Source organism: Rana temporaria, chromosome 3, assembly GCF_905171775.1.
Source record: "Rana temporaria chromosome 3, aRanTem1.1, whole genome shotgun sequence".
Lineage (NCBI taxonomy): Eukaryota > Metazoa > Chordata > Amphibia > Anura > Ranidae > Rana > Rana temporaria.
The window spans coordinates 129,303,291-129,325,045 of NC_053491.1; the positions used below are offsets into that span (position 1 = coordinate 129,303,291).

The following is a 21,755-nucleotide window of genomic DNA, read 5'->3' on the forward strand; positions in this document are numbered from 1 at the left end:
ACAAAGTGGATCCATGTATGCCGACACCGCTCTCACCTACTGAAGGAGCAACGCTGACAATACACAGATAACATACACACCTTTTTACGTAGGCTTTTCCTCACCAGTTCCCACAAACTATTCCAAATAATAACAGGTATTCATACACCAAGTAATAGTATGGAGTCTGAAAGGGATGAGGGGCTCAGAAGTATTTTGAGTGCGAATCAATGGCCGGCACTTATTGCATTTAATCGGTGCCTGTGATAGAGCCTGGGTATGGATGCTTTACATCCAGGGTTGCCACACAGGCTCGCAGCAATCAGAAAATGCTCCTGGAAAGATAAAATTGCCTACACTGTGCCACATGTATTTGCCTGAGCTCAGTACCGATAATGCACACTTAAAGGGTAACTCCACTTATGGGGAAAAAAATTGGCAAATAAAAATATAGTGTATACAGCTACACCACAAGTTCTTTTGTAATTGTTCTTAAAGTGGAGTTCCACCCGTTATTGTGTTTATTAAAAGTCAGTAGCTACAAAAAGTGTAGCTGCTGACTTTTAATAAAGACTACCTGTCCCATAGTCCAGCGATGCGGCTCTCCAAACCCTTGCTCCTCTCCGCAGCGCCGGCATTACTACTGTGTGCACCCGGCTATGACAGCTTGCGGCTTCACAGCTGTGTGCACGGCATTATCTGAGTGGCCAGGCAATCTTCTGGGACCCCTGACGTATTCCAGAAGATTGCTAGGAGGAAGGAGCCGCCAGGTGGCCTGGAGCGCAAGTAGGAACTGGTTATCTGTGAAAACTAGATACCCGTCTGGATTCCTTAAAGCGCAAGTTCCACTTTTGGGTGGCACTCCACTTTAAACATTTCCTTTCCCTTTCATAATGCAGCTCTGTCATTTTCTGTAAAATGCAATATGGCAACCCAGAGGTGTTGCTGTACAGAACACCCCTTGAAAATGTTTTTTCTTGCTTGTGTGATTAGCCTACTGATTTTATTTTATATATTTTTTTTCCCAGAAGTCTGCTCGAAGATACAAATCAGAATTTTGGCTTTTTTTTTTTTTTTTTTTTGGTGAGAGGCTCCTAAATAGAAATCTTGCCCAAGGCCTGATTCACACTTGTGCAGTTTGCATATTGCTGGTGCGTTTTGCATTTTTTCAATACACCTCTTTAAACCATTTAAGTCTATGGAACCGAGAACCAGAAAATAATCCCTGGCCCTAAAATGGTGAACTAGGATGCACTGCACCCCTGCTAGTTTTGCCAACCTCCAAAAAAAAGCAGCTACAAATTCTGTAGCTGCTGACTTTAATTAAAAGAACACTTAACTGGCCAGGGATCCAGCACTGTCCCCACCTGGTTCTTCGGCGGTACCCAGTGCCTCCATGCTAACTGTGTGGAACCAGCTATGACTTCTTGTGGTTCCACAGCTGGCTTCTCACTGCCCATGCGTGGGCTACGCTGTGCTGTGTGAATGGTCCCATGGGACCTGTGATGTGTGCTAAGAGGCTGTGGGCACGGGGGTGAACTTCCACTCAGATCACCTAGGTCAGTGGTTCTCAACTTGGGGGTCACATTATGATTTGCCAGGGGTCACCAAATCCTGGGCTGTTCCTGAGGCCTGCACTGTTCTCCCAGGAAGGGAGATAAGAGGGGGAGGAACAAAGAAAAAGGGAGAGCAAGAAAGACAGAGGGAAAGATGGGGGGAAAAAAACAAGGAATTAGGATAGAGAGAGATAAAAGGGAAAGAAAGGAGAACAAAGAGAAAGAGTGGTACATCCTAAAATGTACTATAAGGGGTTTTAATACTGTAAGGCACTCAGGGAGCGCTAAATGTCCGGGTTAGGGGCGCAAATTACTAGTCTTGCCTTGGGTGCTTTCAACCCACGTTATGAAAATAATTTTACTGTTAGGGGTCCCCACAACTTGGGAAATTTATCAAGGGGTCACGGCACTAGAAGGTTGAGAACCACTGACCTAGGTGGTCTGAAAAGAAATGGGAGTGGGTACCTGTCAAAACCAGGTACCCACTCCCGTTCAAAAAAAAACTAAAAAAATCCAAAAGTTAGAGGGGGAGAGAAAGCAGAACTTTCTGAACCTTTTGGGTCAAGTTCCATGTTAAAATGTCTTATAACAAAGGTGCTGTGGGGATTACATGAAAGAGAACCAGTTTTGTTGCAGCTGAAGTTTTAGGCATAGACTATTTTTGGATGGTTACATTGGTCCAGGCTGGAGTAAATGAAGTATGCATGTGCCATCCTGGGGGATCCCTGCAGAATCTGGAAATCATTGCTGCTAGCCTCCAGGTTCTGTGCTGAGCTGCTGCCCTCATGCTTGGTGAACACCGGAGGACGCTCACTTGGCACAGGCATCATTCAGGGAACACTTTGCATTTCATCAATAAAGGCAAAGCAGAGTCTGTTTGGACAGGCTGTAGAGGTGGGTTGGTGATGTCACAATCTGCACCTCAATCAATCCGAGAACGCTTTGCACTCATTGGGAAAATGTAGTGTTCCCTGAATGGTGCTTGTGCCAAGCGAGCGTCCTCCTGTGTTCACTAAGCACAGGACCTGGAAGCTAGCAGCAGTTTCAAGCTTCCACTGGGATCCCCGAGTTTTGGAACATGCGTACTAACCTTGGTCCAAGCTAGATCAATGTATCCTCTTCCCCCTTTTTTTTATTTTTATATAATTTCTTTATTTTTATTTTAACAAACGGAAAATGAACAGCCTCTTCCATAATCGACATGCATCACCTGTATATAAGCAACCAACAACATATCATCAAATTCAGTATCATTTAACCTTGACGTTGAATCTGGGGGAATATCAAAAACCGGAAATATCTCCATCTATATTCCACTTTCCAAATTGCTCGCCAAACCTGGTTAAGGGGGAGCGCAACACCTGATTCAGGACCTGGCACAGCAACTACCCCCCCCCCCCCCCCCCCCCCAATGTTCTGGACATAGCAGCTAATATCGGACTATTCCCCTCCTTTTTTTTTTTTGCCACCCTCCTGCCCACCTTTTAAAAAGGGGGGGGGGGGGGGAAACCTAATGCCCCGTACACACGTGCAGCATTTCCGGCGGGAAAGCATTTGTGAAGTATAGCTGGGGTTCTGTACCAATGGAAGATGATCTTATAATTTGTTTCTTGCATTTTCGTACAGGTCACTGTTTTAACTATGGAATGTATTATGTTGGCCACTTTTGCATATGCTCTCTAAAGGACCTGTACACACAATAGGACTTTCCGTCAAAAAAAGTTGGATTTGAGCTTTTGGTCGGATATTCCCACCGTGTGTATGCTCCATCCAACATTTTCTGTCAGAATTTCTGCCAGCAAAAGATTGAGAGCAGGTTCTCTATTTTTCCGACGGAAAAGTTATATTCCGTCTGTATGCAATTCCGCAAAAAAAAAACACGCATGCTCAGAATCAAGCAGAAGAGCCAAACTGCCTATCGAATTTCATTGATCTTGGCTCGTTGTACCTCACGGCGTTCTTGGCGGTCGGAACTTCAGACAAGATTTGTGTGACCTTGTGTATGCAACACAAGTTTGAGCCAACATTCTGTCAGAAAAAATCCACTGATTTCTTGTCGGAATTTCCGATCGTGTTTCCGGGGCATAAGATCATTGTATCTATGCAAAATGATGTAAGGGTTTATTGAGCCCAACATCTCAGAATATCCTTGCTTTCTTCTGCAGGGCTTGAAAACGCAGGCAGAATTTTTCTCAAAAGTTACACGGGAGCTGCCTGCACATTGGTATTCAGTGAACAAAAGTGAGAGCTAATGCTTGTGTATATGGCTTTTATCTCCTGCTGGGTTTAAATGTTATGCCTAATTTCATGCTTGTATGCTTTTTAAAAGCGTGCAAAACATTTTAAACACACGTCTGTTTGTTTGGTCTAATCACATGCCTTTGGAATTAGAAATAACGTATTCTTCAGTGTATTTTTCGGATGATCACAAGGATGCATTTTTGATTTGTTGCCATAGAGCCATCTTAGGTGTCTTCACATGCTCTGACTGCACATGAATAGGTCCAGGCATCCTTGCTATTATATAATTTAAAAAAATGTAAACGTTACTGCTGGATGGGATGCACTAAGAGTAGCTGGTGATTTCCAGGTACAGTTTGCTGCTGAGCCAGGGATGTGGGGTAGCGCACAGATACATTGTTACTGATACTGAATAAGCAAATGTATATGAGAAAAACTGGTGTGTAGAAAGTACCGTACCACAATGTGGTGGATTAAATGCATACCGTGTCATATAAAAAAAAAAAAAGTATAGGCTCTGTAGTAATGTGTTCATATCTTAACTACTTCCCGCCCGCCATATGCAGAATGACGGCAGGAAGGGGTTCTGGTAACCTGACTGGGCGTCCTATGACGTCCAGCAGGATAACATGCCGGCATGTGCCCTTGGGGGCGCGCAGCATGGCGATCGAGAGTGCGGCGAGTCAGTCTGACACCCCGCATCTCTGATTGGGATAAGAAGCCTCTGTCGGAGGCTTTTTACCACGTGATCAATCACAGATGATCATCGCGTGAACCAGGAAGTGCTGGTAAACGGCATCGATCTGCGGCTCTCCCTGTCAGAGGTGGTGGGTCTGTGCTGATCGGCACATTGATTATCGGCACAGCCCCCTCAAATGTACCAATCACCTGCCAACCAGTGATCAGCAATGTACAAACATTAAATTCTGCCAGTGCCCACCACAATGCCAATCGCTGCCCAGCAGTAACACCCATCAGTACCGCATTGGTGCCCATCAGTGCTGCATATCGGTGCCACTTATAAGTACCCATTAATTCAACATATTGGTGCCGCCTCATCAGTGCCCGTCGGTGAAGGGGAAAACCAAATGTTATGAAAAACTAAAAAAAATTTGTTTTATTTTGTTTAGCAAAAAGTAAAAACCGCAGAGGTGATCAAATGCCACCAAAAGAAAGCTCTATTTGTGGGAAGAAAATGATAAAAAATGTAGTTTGGGTACAGTGTTGCATGACCACGTAACTGTCATTAAAAGTACTACAGCACTGAAAATTGCCCTGGGCAGAAAGGGGCGTAAGTGCCAGGTATTGAAGTGGTTAAGGGAGTGCTGTGAGCATCTGGATCTCGTATTATGACTGTGCTCTGCCAACCACGTTCCCAGTTGAGGGACCACCATGAGTAGCAATGTCAAGTGTTGGTGGTGGCCACAAATCAGCCAAGGCGTGTACATATGTAGCACTCCCCTACCCCCAAGGAGCGTTTACAGACCCCAGTGGCTGGGTGGGCTGATATTTCAACAAAGGATAGACATTTACTAGGGTTATGAACAGGTGGGCATCGGTCACTTTTAGTTTATTTGTCACCATAAACTCTGGGATAGAGGCACAGGACACTTACAGAACATTGCAGACCCCGCTGGAAAAATCATGCTCCCAGCTTTCATAAGTAAGAAGAACCTTTTAGGCAGGGTTCACATATACAGTGGATATAAAAAGTCTACACACCCCTGTTAAAATTTCAGGTTTCTGTGATGTAAAAAAATGAGACAAAGATAAATAATTTCAGAGCGTTTTCTACCTTTTTATTGTGACTATATATATATATATATATATATATATATATATATATATATATATATATATATATATATATATATATATATATATATATATATATATAATCTAGGGTTGTCCAGATACCGATACCAGTATCGATACCGAGTATTTGCGGGAGTACTCGTACTCGCGCAAATACCCCCGATACCTAAATAGAATACTTCCCCCCCGCCCTCCCCCCCCCCCCCCCCCGCCGCTGCCGCCGCATCGAGGGACATGGCTAGAGGGACATTGCTGCATATGTGAGGGACATGGCTAGAGGGACATTGCTGCATATGTGAGGGACATGGCTAGAGGGACATTGCTGCATATGTGAGGGACATGGCTGCATATGTGAGGGACATGGCTAGAGGGACATTGCTGCATATGTGAGGGAAATGGCTAGAGGGACATGGCTGCATATGTGAGGGAAATGGCTAGAGGGACATGGCTGCATATGTGAGGGACATGGCTGCATATGTGAGGGACATGGCTAGAGGGACATGGCTGCATATGTGAGGGACATGGCTAGAGGGACATGGCTGCATATGTGGGGGACATGGCTGCATTTGGGGACACATTTAAAAAAAGTATCGGTATTCGGTATCGGCGACTACTTGAAAAAAAGTATCGGTACTTGTACTCGGTCCTAAAAAAGTGGTATCGGGACAACCCTAATATAAACTGTACAACTCTGTTGAAAAACAAAGTAAAATCGTTAAGGAGGGGAGGATAGTAAAGATAAAAAAATAAAACAATAAATAAATATTATAACTGGGGATGTAGCTGTGTTCAGAATTAAAGAGGAGTTCCACCCAAAAATGGAACTTCCTCTTAACCCACCCCTCTCCCCCTTACATGCCACATTTGGCATGTAATGTTTTTGGGGGGGGGAGTGGGGGCTTCAGGAGAAGGGGACTTCCTGTCCCACTTCCTCCTTCCGCCGAGGGGCTGCTAAGGCGATACGTCATATCGCCTTTTGGCAGCCCCTCCCTGTAGGCGATCGCCTGGGACACGTGACAGGTCCCAGGCGATCGCCTGTCCAATCAAACAGCGCCGGGCCGCGCGCGCATGCGCAGTGGGTGCCCGGCCGTGAAGCCGAAAGCTGTCACGGCCGGGTGCCCACAGTGACAATGAAGACGCCGGGAGGGGGGGGAGGAGCGGACCCCGGCCGGTGCGTCGCTGGAGCAAGTAAGTGTCAGTTTATTAAAAGTCAGCAGCTACACTTTTTGTAGCTGCTGACTTTTAATAAAGTTAAAAAATGGGTGGAAAACCCCTTTAAGCAATCCCATCCAAAATCATGTTAGGCTGGATTCACACCTTTTTAGTGCTTTTTATATAATATCATACCGTATTAATTGGCGTATACCGTGCACTTTTTTTCCCCTAAAACCAGGGGAAAATCGTGGGTGCGCGATATACGCCGATCCCTGCTTCCCGCGCTGTGTTTGAACGCCGCCGCCGACATATACCGAGCGCAGTACACTCAGCCAGGCTCGGCTCCCCTCGCGGTCACGCCCTGTGCCGCCTCCTAGCTTTTATGCGAGAGGAGCCAAGCGTGCCCGAGTGTACTGCGCTCGGTATATGTCGGCGGCGCGGTTCAAACACAGCGCAGGAAGCGGGGATCGACTCAGAAACAGCGCGGGAGGGCCGCAGACGGACGCTGGACCGGACAAGGCCGCCGATGGACGCCATTCAAGACACCGACGAGGGGCATTCAAACTGAGTTTTTTTCTTTTTCTCCTGAAATTTCCCTTCCAGGTTGGGGGTGCGCGCTATATGAAGATAAATACGGTATATATAATATTATATTCCTTTTAGGTAATCTGGTTAAATTCAAGGTTTTATCCACTGTGACCTTTGGATTGATCGGGAAGTGGGCGTGTTGTCTGGCTCTGAAATGTACACGGGGAGATGAGATTTTTTGCATTATTATTTTGAAACATGTTGAGCGACTTTATTGCAGGCTTTCCATGCTCACGGTTTGAGCGTTATCTATCTCTATTTTTATTGGATGGTCTTCTATGTTTGAGTTTTCATTTGTGTATAATAAAACATCAAATTTTTTACTATTTGTTTGTGTACTACTAATCAATGTATTGACACTGTTTAAAGTCCCAGGGTTTAGTTTACCCAAGTCCTTATTCTTTTCTAAAATTTCAAATATGGGATGTGGTGTCTGGTTTTGAGGATCTGTGTCCCACAAATTGCTTTTGCTTAAATGTGGTGTTTTTTTTTTATTTTTGTAGAAGGCTTGAAAGGCATGCCATAGTGCAGCACTCTTCAGCTAAATGAAATACAACTCTAAAATGCACAATAATAGCATCAGGGCAAACAATAGATGTCATTAAAATGTTTAGTAGCGATAACCTTGCCTTGTGAAACGGTGCTGACTTGTTCAAATGAATAAAAAAACAAATGGATACAAAATCACAAATGTATCTGAACTAAATATAGGTGTGTCTTAAAGCTCAATTTCCTTTTTATAAATGTGTGTTCATATTTACTGGAATGGTCTAGAGCTGTGAGCGGGGTGCCACAAGCCTCTGTTCTGGGATCAATTTTGTTTTTAAAGTGTTCATAAATGGTCGAGTCTCTCAAGGTTGGAATAAATCGTTCAATCTCAGTTGCTTGTGATACAAATCTAAGCAGGGAAATAACTTCACAACATGATTCAGCAAATCTACAAGAAGACCTCGGTAAAATTAAAGGGGTAGGCAGCTATTTGATAGATGAGGTTTAATATTGAAAAATGTAAAGTAATGCACTAGGGAGCTAAACAATAAGTTGCTTGCTAGGGGGAGAACCTCCAGGGGAATGGAGGATGGATAAGGGTCTGGGGTCCTAGTAGGTGACTGACTTGGCATTAGGATGCAAAGCCAGAAGACTATTCGCATGCATGAGAGAGGATTTTTACTTAAGAGATAAATCTGGGGAGGGATGGGAGGAAGAGGTGTGGAAGTGAGAGGTCTCCCTTGAATACCCCCCCTCCCCCCTTTTTTTTTTTTTCTTGTTCCTCCTTCTCTCATTTTCACTACGAGGAGGAGGACTGGGGCGGTCAAGCTCCCTTAAATCCACAATACTTTAGATTCCTTCAATTTTAAAATAGGATGGTTAGAATATAAACTTTAAATTAAATATGTTGCACACATGGGTGTTCCTATTTTTTTTTTTTTCTACCCTCTCTCTCATTGGGAGAAAGAGGGCTGAGGTAGTTGAGTTTCTTTAACCACTTCCATACCAGGTACTTACGCACCTTCCCGCCCAAGCCAATTTTCAGCTTTCAGCACTGTCGCACTTTGAATGGCAATTGCGCGGTCATGCTACACTGTACCCAAACAAAATTGGCGTCCTTTTTTCCCCACAAATAGAGCTTTCTTTTGGTGGTATTTGATCACCTCTGCGATTTTTTTTTTTTTTTTTTTTTTTTTTTTTTTTTTTTTTTTTTTTTTTTTTTTTTGCGCAACAACTAAAAAAAGGCTGAAAATTTGAAAAAAAAAATACGTTTTTATTTTTTTCTGTTAATTTTTTTGTAAATAAGTTTTCTCTTTCAATTACGGGCACTGATATGGCGGCACTAATGGGCACCGATGAGATGGCACTGATGGACATCGATGAGGTAGTACTGACGGGCACAGATGAGGTGGCACTGATTGGCGGCGCTGGTATGCGACACTGATGGGCACACATAGGCGGCACTGATGGGCACACATAGGCGGCACTGATGGGCACACATAGGCGGCACTGATGGGCACACATATGCGGCACTGATGGGCACTCATGGGCGGCACTGGGCACTCATAGGCGGCACAGATGGGCACTCATGGGTGACACAGATGGGCACTGCTAGGTGGGCACTGGGCATGGATGGGCACTGTGGGGTGGCGCTGATGGACACTGGGGTGGCGCTGATGGACACTGGGGTGGCGCTGATGGACACTGGGGTGGCGCTGATGGACACTGGGGTGGCAGCACTGATGCCAGTCAGTGCCCATTTGTGGGCACTGACTGGCATTTTTTTTTTTTTTTTTTTTTTTTTTTTTTTTTTTTTTACCCTTTTTTTTTTTTTCTGGCTTTTTTTTTTTTTTTGCCCACCCTGGTGCTCCAGGGTGGGCATCCCTGGTGGTCCAGTGTGGCGATCCGAGGGGGGGCTGCGCTGATAAACAATCAGCGCGAACCCCCCCTGTCAGGAGAGCCGCCGATCGGCTATCCTCTACTCGCGTCTGTCAGACGCGAGTGAGGAAGAGCCATCGGCGGCTCTTCCTGTTTACATCGTGATCAGCCGTGGTTGGACACGGCTGATCACGTGGTAAAGAGTCTCCGCCGGAGGCTCTTTACCGAGATCGGAGATGCAGGGTGTCAGACTGACACCCCGCATCACCGATCGCCGCGATGCGCGCCCCCACGGGCGCGCGCGGCATGAAATCCTGCAGGACGTTCTAGAACGTCCTGTCAGGATTTCATAACCACTTCCCGGACGTAAATCGGCCATAGGCCGGGCGGGAAGTGGTTAAATTCACAATATCTTAGAATCCTTCACTTATAAATTGGGAAGGTTAGAATATAAACCCTAAACCAAATATATTGCACACATGGGTGTTCCTCTTTAAGGGAATGAATGAGTCAGATTGACCATATCATACACAGAAATATGGGGTGTTTTTTTTTTTTTTTTTCCCTTTCCTCATTCTCTCACTTTTAATATGAGAAAGAGGACAGGGGGGGTCAAACTCCCTTAAATCCACAATACTTTAGAATCCTTCAATTATAAAATAGGAAGGTCAAAATCTAAAAAGGTTAACTAAAATCTGTAGTACACATGGGTGTGTTTTTTTTTTTTTTTTTTTTTTTGGGGTCTCATTAAAAGAAAGAGGTTAGGGATATATTTTTGCCCCCTTAAACTCACAATGTTATGTACATGTTTTTTCTCTCTTTCTCTCTTTCTCTCTTGTCAATATCTCTTCCCCTCCAAGTACCCAGAGTCTATTTTCTCTTATCCCAGAGAGCTATTAAAGTCAATCAGGGGGAATGTCTTAAAGAGGGGTATATCGATCAGAAGAGGATAGGATGAGGTGTAGTATGAACTTTGAATATGCCATCATAGATTAACCTATATAAGGGAATATAAGGAGACCATGTGTATGTTGTTGTTTGTATGTTAATGTATAAATGTAATAGTGTTTATGTTGTAAAGTATTTAATAAAGAAAAAATGGATTTTGAAAAAAAAGAGATAAATCTACAATTCTACCAATGGACAAGCCACGCAGTTTTCCTAGAGTTAAGGGTGCAGTCGTCCCCCCGCTCTCCCAAACGTCCACATTATGACAGGAGAGAGGCACAGCAGCGGGCTGCATATGCTAGATCCCGCTCGTCCTGCTTCTCCCTCTTTCAGGAGCTGCAGGACTGAATGGCCAGGAAATAAAGCAGAGCAGCACTCCATGTTCCTCCTGCCCCCACCTGACAGACTTTTGTAGCACACGGCCGAGTGAAGTGTTCTGGCTGTGTCCTGCAGGTTTGAAGCTTCTGCTATGAAGCTTCTGTCATCAGGTGAGACAGACTGGGGGAGGATGGTGATTTGGCATGTGCAGAGAATTTGCTGTAATGAGGTTGGAGGTGAATTTGTGAAACGAGATGAGGGCTGTGTAGGGGGGCAGGTTGGGTAAGCTGACACAGAGGTGGATGGGGGGGGGGTGGGGGTACAGAGGTGGACACGTGATACAGAGGTGAGCTATGGGTGGGAGGGGGCAGAGTTGAGCTGTGGATGGAGGGGGGGGATACAAAGGTGATCTGTGGGGGGGTGGTAAGGAGGTGAGCCGTGGATGGAGGGGGGGGATACAGAGGTGAGCTATGGGGTGGCGGTACAGGGTTGTGCTGTGGATGGAGGGGGGGGGGCGTACAGAGGTGGATGGGGTGCTACAGAGGTGGCTGTGGGGGGGGGGGTGGTACAGAGGCGACCTGTGGATGGGGGGGGGGTGCAGAGGTGGACGAGTGATACAGAGGTGAGCTATGGGGGGGGGGCGGTACAGAGGTGAGCTGTGGCTGTGGTGGGGTGGTGCAGAGGCGACCTGTGGATGGGGGGGGGGGGTACAGAGGTGAGCTGTGGCTGTGGGGTGAAACAGAGGCGACCTGTGGATGGGGGGGGGGGTACAGAGGTGAGCTGTGGCTGTGGGGTGATACAGAGGCGACCTGTGGATGGGGGGGGGGGTGGGGGGTGGGTGTGTGCAGAGGTAGACGAGTGATACAGAGATGAGCTATGTGGGGGGCGGTACAGAGGTGAGCTGTGGATGGGGGGGGGGGTTCAGAGGTGGATCGGTGATACAGAGGTGGCTGGGGGGGCGGTACAGAGGTGAGTTGTGGCTGGGGTTGCATAGATAAACAAAGGGGTGTACAGATGTGACCAGTGGGGGGTGTCCATGAAAATGTTTTCCCAGGTTGCAATCAATATTAAAGACTGTATAAAAGAAGGTGCAGTACAACAAGGCCTACTGCTGCACTTCCGGCGCCAGGAAGCGAATCGATCTTTCAACCAAAGTGATAGTGAGGTGGTGACACACTATCTATAGGTGTAGACACAATACCAATAATGTAAGGTGTTGTTTCTAAAAGCAGCTATTTAAAATAAATGGTGACCCATCTATAAAGTGTAAACTAAAAAGTTATCAAATAAAAGTGAACTGTTGTTCAAAGTGATAAAACAGCGCTATAAACAGATATACTCTGTTCAGATGGATATCCTGAATAGGTGATGGTGAGGGAGGTGATCGATCAATGGTATATAAGCACCTTATACCAAACAAAATTTGATTTGTGAATGCACCAAAATTGTGGATAAGTCGCCCAAAAAGGAGGAAATAGGCTTACCACAGCAAATCTAAATGAGATTTGCTAACAAACCATCTGTGTATTCAGGTACTGTGCGGGTTAAACCAACTCAGGCGGGGGTACATAGGAGGCAAAGAAACACAAAAATAATAGTGTAATATGACTAAACAATGACCCCTCCTAAGCATGGAAAAAACCTTTTGATTAATGCCCGTACAATATTGTAAACAAAGGTATGCATATATTGAAAAGGTTTCACCAATCAGCTTCTGTCCCCGGGAGCCGCGCGAGTGCTGTAGATCAGCTGGTCTCGTTCTCCTGCTGTGTTGGACAAAAGGTGAAGCGCGGTGGAACGCACTTTCGACTTCCGTGTAGCGTCTAACTGTAGCCACGCCCTGACGCGTTTCGTCACTTCCGACTTCGACTGAGGGCGTGGCTACAGTTAGACGCTACACGGAAGTCGAAAGTGCGTTCCACCGCGCTTCACCTTTTGTCCAACACAGCAGGAGAACGAGACCAGCTGATCTACAGTACTCGCGCGGCTCCCGGGGACAGAAGCTGATTGGTGAAACCATTTCAATATATGCATACCTTTGTTTACAATATTGTACGGGCATTAATCAAAAGGTTTTTTCCATGCTTAGGAGGGGTCATTGTTTAGTCATATTACACTATTATTTTTGTGTTTCTTTGCCTCCTATGTACCCCCGCCTGAGTTGGTTTAACCCGCACAGTACCTGAATACACAGATGGTTTGTTAGCAAATCTCATTTAGATTTGCTGTGGTAAGCCTATTTCCTCCTTTTTGGGCGACTTATCCACAATTTTGGTGCATTCACAAATCAAATTTTGTTTGGTATAAGGTGCTTATATACCATTGATCGATCACCTCCCTCACCATCACCTATTCAGGATATCCATCTGAACAGAGTATATCTGTTTATAGCGCTGTTTTATCACTTTGAACAACAGTTCACTTTTATTTGATAACTTTTTAGTTTAATATTAAAGACTGCCCTGGTCCTCAGGAAGGATGTGCTGGAGAGAATCCAGAGAAGGGCAACAAAGCTAATGTGGAGGCTAGAAGAGGAATGACTACAAACATTAAACTTCTCCTTGGAGAAGAGGCATTTAAGGGAGATGGTGATCACAATATAGAAATCTAGAAACGGTGACTAGCTTCAGGAGGAAACTATTTAACCTAAGGTCTCTAAAGACACAAAGTTGGATGGGAAGCAGTACAGTTGTAAACTGTGTAAAAGATTCTTTCCCGTTAGAGCGGTAAGGCTGTGGAAGTTCCCTTCTACAGTTGGTGTCGGCAGGTCACGTGCACGCACCCTCGGGTTGAACTGGATAGACCAGTCAGTGTCTTTATTCAACCTTGCCAACTATATTGTCTCTTTGTAGCCTCTTCCTATTTACATGCATGGCAGCCTCTTCTAGTAATCATCAGAAGCCTATGTTACAATGCAGGAACACAGCTGGGAGAAAGGGACAGGGCATTGCCACCATATAATGAGAAATGTCTAGAAAAAGGATCATCGGCTATCTATTATTTTAATGACAGCTGCAGATGTAAAACTATTGCAAATGACTTTTGAAATTTTGTTTTCACTTAAAATGAATCGTGTTTTGTACAAGGTCTGTCTTTATAATCTTTTATTTATGTATGTATGTATATATATATATATATATATATAATATATATATATATATAGAGAGAGAGAGAGAGAGAGAGAGAGAGAGAGAGAGAGAGAGAGACTCTCTCTATTCTCCTATAATATATAAAAATAATAAATTCTATCTCTTTCCTGTGCAACTGTCAAGTCTCTCTTTATTTCCCATATATAGTTTGTAGTGTTAACCGTTCCAGTGCACGTGTATAGTGTGAACAGGATCCTGATTAATGCAAATCAACGCACCAGGTCAAAAAAATTGCATGAAATAGCTTTTCTTTATACAACGAGGTGTGATTAAATGTGTTCTTTCAATGAAACAAATGAAATTAAAAAAAAATTGCACTGATTTGCTTGCTATGTACCTGGTTTGGGAAAATGTGCTATTGATCCCTGGATCATACCACTACTAGGGCTAGGGAAAAAATTGATTCGATTTTAAAAATCGAGTTGTTGGGTCAATCGATTCGATTCATATTATCCAAAAATCGATTTTTTTTTTCCAGGACCGACGCTAAGAAGGGCCGCGAGGCTGGCCGTCACGGACTAGGCCGAAGCCACGGCCTCGCCTAAAAACTCCTGCCCACAGCTCCTCAGGACCGGTGTGGTGTCCATTTAAAAAAAAAAAGTCGTATCGTTAATCAAGTTTTTTTTATATTTATATCGCCCAGCTCTTACTACTACTACTACCCATGTGCATGCTTCTATTGTCTGTTGGATTGAATCTAGGTCAATGGTAATGTAAAGCCTAGTACTGGACACACTAGACTCAGGCAGAGCCGCTGTACTAACTATCCAATGTTAGTACAGTGATCTCCCCTGTTCTATTGTGTTTTGACAGGACCCCACCCCCTGCCAGAGCACTCCAGTCACCGTTCTTAGCCATTGGCTGAGAGCGCTGATCGGGAGCTGATCGGCAGACCTTTTTCAGTCATGGCCCCCTTGACAGAAGCCAGAGTGGAATGCTTCTGTCAGACCATCTGTCGTACACACGGGCCGAACGGCGGACAGTCTTTTATTGACCCGGCCGATGCCACCCGACATTCGGCCCGTGTGTTTTAAGCTTTAGTCTTGCAGTAATGCAAGTAAGTCGCCCGTGTGCGCCCAATATTTTCTCACCCATTAGCTAGCACCAGGATAAAGCTCTTTTAGAAGGTTCCTATCAAAGTGTTGGGATTGCTGTTATCCTAAAACTGGTTTGATTTTATTGTGACGTTATGCGTTTTGGTCACCACACCGTATGTGTATAATGTAAGGGGTTGTAGTATCTCATTCAGTGTTCTTTGTGCTTCTCCAGGCAAGAAGTCACCCTGAAGTGAACATTCCAGGGATTTTTCTGTTCCAAGTAGTGAAACGTCGGTGCTTCCTTCACAAGTGGATGCTCTCTCTATACAGATTATATTCTGAAGGTTTCCGCTTCCTTGTCAGGTGTATGCTATAATACACGGAACACTCATTTAATGACTGAAGAACATTCTCCGTTTATAATGGACGACTATACCACCAGGACTTATGGAACAGGTGGCCAGGACAACAGACCTTTGTTTGGGGAGACCTCTGCCAGGGTAGGTACTTTGTGCCATTTTTGGTCATATTATAGATTAGCTCAAAGTGAATTTTTTCTTTTTTTTTTCTTTGTAGCTCTACAAGTATGTGTGAATAAATAATTTTGTCCTAATGTGACTTTACCTAGGCTCAAATGATGTCATCAGTCTGCTGCAGACAGGTGGAGACCCTTTTCTCATGCCTTGTACACACGATCGGTTTTCCTGGCGGTAAAAAGTTCGCCGGGAAAACCTGCTTGGTGGCTTTTTTTTCCCCCTACACGCGGCCGGGTTTCCCGGCAGGAAAACTGCCATGAGAGCTTTGGTCGGGAAACCCGGCCGTGTGTATGCTCCACCGCAGGTTTTCTTCATAGCCAAGAACTTCAGTCAACGAAGGAGTTATGCCGCGTACACACGGCCGTTTTTCGGGTTCTAAAAAAAATTACGTTTTTTTTTTTTAATGTCGTTTAAAACGATCGTGTGTGGGCTTCAGATAATTTTTGGGGTTCTAAAAAAATGGCCAATTTTTTATTTTTTTTTTGAACATGCTCTATTTTTTCACAACATTTTTATTGTTGTCGTTTTTAAGGTTGTAAAAAATGGTCGTGTGTGGGCTTTAACGACGTGAAAAATCCGCGCATGCTCAGAAGCAAGTTATGAGACGGGAGCGCTCGTTCTGGTAAAACTACCGTTCGTAATGGAGTAAGCACATTCATCACGCTGTAACAGACTGAAAAGCGTAAATCGTCTTTTACTATCACGAAATCAGCTAAAGCAGCCCAAAGGGTGGCGTCATCCGCATGGAACTTCCCCTTTATAGTGCCGTCGTACGTCACCGCACTTTGCTAGAGCATTTTTTTTCACGATCAAGTGTAGGCAAGGCTGTTTTAATGATCGGGTTAAAAAAAACGTAATTTTTTAGAACCTGAAAAACGGTTGTGTGTACGCAGCATTACATTTGACTAACTCTGGGCAGGAATTTCACTCCAGAAAGTAAATGCTGACCCTGAGTGATGCCTGAACAAAGATGGCTTCGTCCTTCAGATGAAGGCATTGCCAGGGGGGTGTACTATGATCTTTGTAAAAGATTTATTAGTACCTGTCAGTGCTAAGCTTGCATATCACTTGGTATGTATGACCTTAAAGTATAACTAAAAGCAAAATCCTGTTAGTGGCGAGAGGTTCAAAGTTTTTATTGCTGTCTGTGTCCCGGTAAAGGAAATTCACCCCCTCTAATTTGATATTTTTTAGCTAGCTAAATATCCCAAAATTTGAGTTGCCACATGAACAGGAGGTTTTCCAATGGGGCACTTGTTTCAACTCTTCAAGATGGTGTATCCCTCACATACTGTGGAGTCTATCTTCCTAATGAGATATGGCAACAAAGACGCTGGTTTTAGGTGGTTTTAAAGCGGTTGTAAACCACTGAGCGTTTTTTCTTTATTGTACCCGGCAAGGTAATGGCATAATGTGCTAGTATGCGGTGCATGTTTAGGAGATCTTTACACCACATATAGGTAAGCCTTATTATAAGCTTACTGATGGGTAAAATTCAGAGATGGGAGTTTACTCCTACATTAAAGCAGAGTTCCGCCGGAAAAATAAATAAAATATATATATATATATTAAAAGCCAGAAGCTACAAACACTGCAGCTGCAGACTTTTATTACATGGACACTTACCTGTCCAGGGCGCTCGTGGTGTCAGGTCTCTCGGCTGGAGGCGCCGCCATCTTTAGTAAGGGAATCAGGAAGTGAAGCCTTGCAGCTTCACTTCCTGGTTCCCTACTGCGCATTCGTGAGTCGCACTGTGCGATCCCACTGGTCCCTGCTGTCTTCTGTGTGTCTCCCAAAAGACACCGGTGGAATGGAGTAGGCGCTGGTCGTGGCGTAGGTCACTGCGGTGATCTTTGCCCGAAGGTGGGCGCAAATGCCTGTATTACACATGTATCTGCTCCCTCCTCCCCCTGAAAGGTGCCAAATGTGACACCGGAGGGGGGAGGATTCCAAAAAGCGGAAGTTTTTTTCGTTTTTGGGTTGAACGCCACTTTAAGTTTTGGCTTGAGATATATTTTAAAGCGGTTGTAAACCGCTGGACGTTTTTTGGGAGTTTCTTTTCCCCGCTTACCTGCAAGGCAAAGGCATAATGTACTAGTATGCATTGCATACTAGCACACTTTGTAAAACTTGCCCAAAAACAAAGCCTTCCCACGATGCAATGTCATCGCTGAAGATAGCTTACATCTTCACCAATCTTGCTTCTGGGTTCAGACTTGGCTCTGTGACTGGCTGGAGTCCCGATGACATCACTCCCGCGCATATGCCAGTGGTCAAACCCACAGGGCTCTGAAGGAACGGCATGGGTGGCTGTTCCTTCAGAGTGCATGTGTATGTGATGTCAGTGGCTGCATGTAAAGTAAATATCTCCAAACGGTGCACATTTAGGAGATATTTACACTACCTATAGGTAAGCCGCCTTCTTATAGGCTTGCCTATATGTAAATTTCAAAGATGGATGGTTTACTTCCTCTTTAAAATGGTGTTTCCCAACCCAGGGTTGTGTAGTAGAACTGTAGGGTACCTCCTAAAGCGGGGGTCAGCAACTGGTAGATTGCAGTCTGGGCTTGCTGACCCACCATCCCGGAGCATCAGACGGAGTGCACTTTAGAAGGACTACTTGTAAAGTTGGAGCTGTAGTAGGAAGCAAGAGCTGCATAAGCCAATGCCTCGTCTGTAGTGCTGACTCCTGTCCCATGCGGAGTGGCCTCATTTACTTGAATAGGTCCTGATTGGCAGGAGGTAGTATGCACCAAAAGCAGCCGGGGGCTTAATTCCTGCTGCAGCATGTGTACACCTTTTGGCTGATGCCTCAGCAGCTAAAGAGGGTAGGAATTGGGGCAGTAAAATCACTTGATTTAGATCCATGATTGGTGTGCAATGCACGTGATTTAGACACAATAGTGAGGAGGCGACACTTTGCCCGGTGATCTTTGACTTCTCTCATGTTGTTCAGGTAGATCTTCACATCTTTAAGGTTATCTACCCCTGTCCTAGAGGTTGCTAGGGGTTCATTATGAGCAATGTCTGCCTCCTTGGATAAGTTCCACTGACACCATTGATCCTTTTTAGCTATCTGTAAGGGGGACATTCTTTCCAAAGACCACAAGTGTAAGGAGCCTTCTTCCCACTGACCATCACATTAAGGCTCCTTTTCACATGGGGCGAAATCTGTCCAAGCGGATCCGCCTGCTCACCGGGGGGGGGATCTGTCTGCTGATCTGTGCTGAGCACGCGGATGACTGGTCGGTGTCTGCTCTGCTATGCAGAACGGACACAGCCCGCTGCTCTCTGAGGTGGTTGGATGAAAATGGATTGTAATTGTATGTCCCTTTTCCATCTGCTTGTCATCCGATGTAATCCGCTGGACAGATGGCAAACGTATCCCCATCTGTCTGATTTTTGGCAGATCAAATGCCAGCGGGTTACAGCAGAACATGTCCGCTGATATCCACCACCCTATAGAACAATGAATGGTCCAACTGGTTCCGCCTGAAAAATGGGACAGGTGGACCTGATTGGTCCATTGGTGTGAAAGCGGCCTAATGTATCATGTGTTGTAGATATAGTCATTTTTAGCAGAGGTTCCCTGAGAACGGAAAGTTATTCCTCTGTGTTGAAAAGGTTGAAAAAGCTGCTTTAACCACTTCCCGCCCGGTCAATAGTAAATTGACGTCCGGGAAGTGGTTGTATAATCCTGACTGGACGTCTATTGACGTCCTGCAGGATAACATGCTGGCGCGCCCGTGGGTCAGTCTGACACCCTACATCTCCGATCTCGGTAAAGAGCCTCCGGCCACCCATGAGTGCCCACCAGTGCCGCCTATCAGTGCTGCCATATTAGTGCCCGTAATTGAAGAAGAAAACTTTCTTGTTTACAAAAAACATTAACAGAAAAAAATTAAGTTTTTTTTTATTTTTTGTTCTGTTAATTTTTGGTCTTTTTTTAGTTGTTGCGCAAAAAATAAAAATCGCAGAGGTGATCAAATACCACCAAAAGAAAGCTCTATTTGTGGGAACAAAATTATAAAAAAATTGTTTGGGTACAGTGTAGCATGACCGCGCAATTGTCATTAAAATTGCGACAGCGCTGAAAGCTGAAAATTGGCTTGGGCAGGAAGGTGCGTAAGTGCCTGGTATGGAAGTGGTTAAAAAATAAATAATAAAAAAAACCTTTGTCTGACGCCAGCTTCCACTGTGCCTTATACTTCAGTTCTTAATAGTAAGTTGGATTACTTGTTGGTTTCTCTTTTATGGTGACCCCTGTGACAGGATTTCCCATATAAAGGTCTAATAATGGTGCTGTTCTCATGCATGGGGTCTTTTTATTTATTTTGTATTTGCTTATTTCAAATTATAGAGCAATCGCCAATAGAGCTTTGTAATGAGTGCAGTAGTTGGGAATTCTTATGGGGGTATATTCACTCACAGTAATCCCTTTTATAGATATTGTAAACATTTGATTTGACCTACCAACAACCACATCATTTTATAGGCTAATTCTGACTTTCTGACCATGAATAATGCACTCATATTTAGGGTGCAACATGATGCATGAGGCCATTCTGCAGCCCCTGCCCTCAAACCATCCCTTCTCTTAACCGCTTGCTGACCAGCGCACAACGATGTACGTCGGCACAATGGCACGGCTGCGCAAATGGGCATACCTGTATGTCCCCTTTAAATCGTGGGCTAGTGGGTGCGCCCACCCCGCAAACTCTATGTCCGCCGGTGGCCCGCGATCGTGACACGGAGAGGCAGAATGGGGAGATGCCTATGTAAACAAGTAATTTCCCTGTTCTGCCTAGCAACATGACAGGGATCTACTGCACCCTGTCATTGGGAGCAGTGATCTCCGTCAGTGTCATTTATACAGATTTTTATAGCACTGATCGCTGTATAAATGTCACTGGTGTCAAAAGTGTCCGATGTGTCTGCCGCAATGTCTTAGTCATGATAAAAATCGCGGATCGCCGCCATTACAATTTTTTATTTATTATAATAAAAATGCCATAAATCTATCCCCTATTTTGTAGACGCGATAACTTTTGCGCAATCCAATCAATATATGCTTATTGCGATTTGTATTTATTTTTTCTTAGATTACCAAAAATATGTAGAAGAATACACATTGGCCTAAACTGAGGAATACATTTTACATACACCGCACAACCGCGTAATTGTCAGTTAAAGTGACGCCGTATCGCAAAAAGTGGTTCAGCCCTCCAGCTGTAATATATATTATATACACACACACACAGCTGGAGGGCCGTTGTTTGAAGATCCCTGCTCTATACAGACCTGGGGCCATAGGAATAGTCTGTGGGAGTCTGTACATTGGTTGTGGTCACAAAGCTTTGTAGGCTTCAATGCAAAAAATGTATGCATGCACATTTTTTTTATTTATTTTTTTATTTTATTTTTTTATGTTTCAATATGGATGCATTTTTTATATATATATATATATATATATATATATATATATATATATATATATATATATATATATATACACAAAGCATTTGGGTCTATTAGAATTATGCATTCAATATGTACAGAGTGGAAATGGGATAAAGGAGACATTTTAGTTTTACTTATGTGGGTTGGTGAACTCTGCACATTGAAGTATATTCTATTTTATATATATATATATATATATATATAATTTTTTTTTGTGCTGGTTTCCATACTGTCTGATCATTTTATATTGTGCTTGATTTTTATTTTTGTCTTTTGAGCATGTTAAATTCAGGCATGTTTCATAACACGTCATGATTATTCATTTGCAGATTTATAATCGGGAACAGTTTTTGCAATTGTGTTTGTTTTTTTTGTTTTTCCCATGTAATGTTGTTTTTTTTTTTAACTTTAATGTAAAATCGGAAAAACCCTTCAACAAACTTTTCTAACCTCAGACGTGGATAGCTGCACTAAATCATTCATTCTTTTACATGAGGAGTTGACTTATGACTCTCGAGATTATTGCACAAGATGTTCTTGCGTACAAAATGACCTAGTATTGCTCTCAAATGGCTTTGAGGAAGAGGTAATGAAGAGCACAAATAA

The 21,755-nt window shown here is 44.1% G+C and overlaps 1 protein-coding gene across 2 annotated transcripts in view; it reads left to right on the forward strand.

Moving 5' to 3' along the window:
* Window positions 1-21,755, forward strand: part of TMEM243 (transmembrane protein 243) — a 47,314-nt gene that overhangs the window by 10,897 nt on the left and 14,662 nt on the right. For both annotated transcript variants that reach the window (XM_040343428.1, XM_040343427.1), the window contains exon 2: window positions 15,386-15,653. In XM_040343428.1, the coding sequence (XP_040199362.1) occupies window positions 15,549-15,653 (105 nt within the window). In that variant the 5' untranslated portion in view covers window positions 15,386-15,548. The remainder of the gene's footprint in view (window positions 1-15,385; window positions 15,654-21,755) is intronic.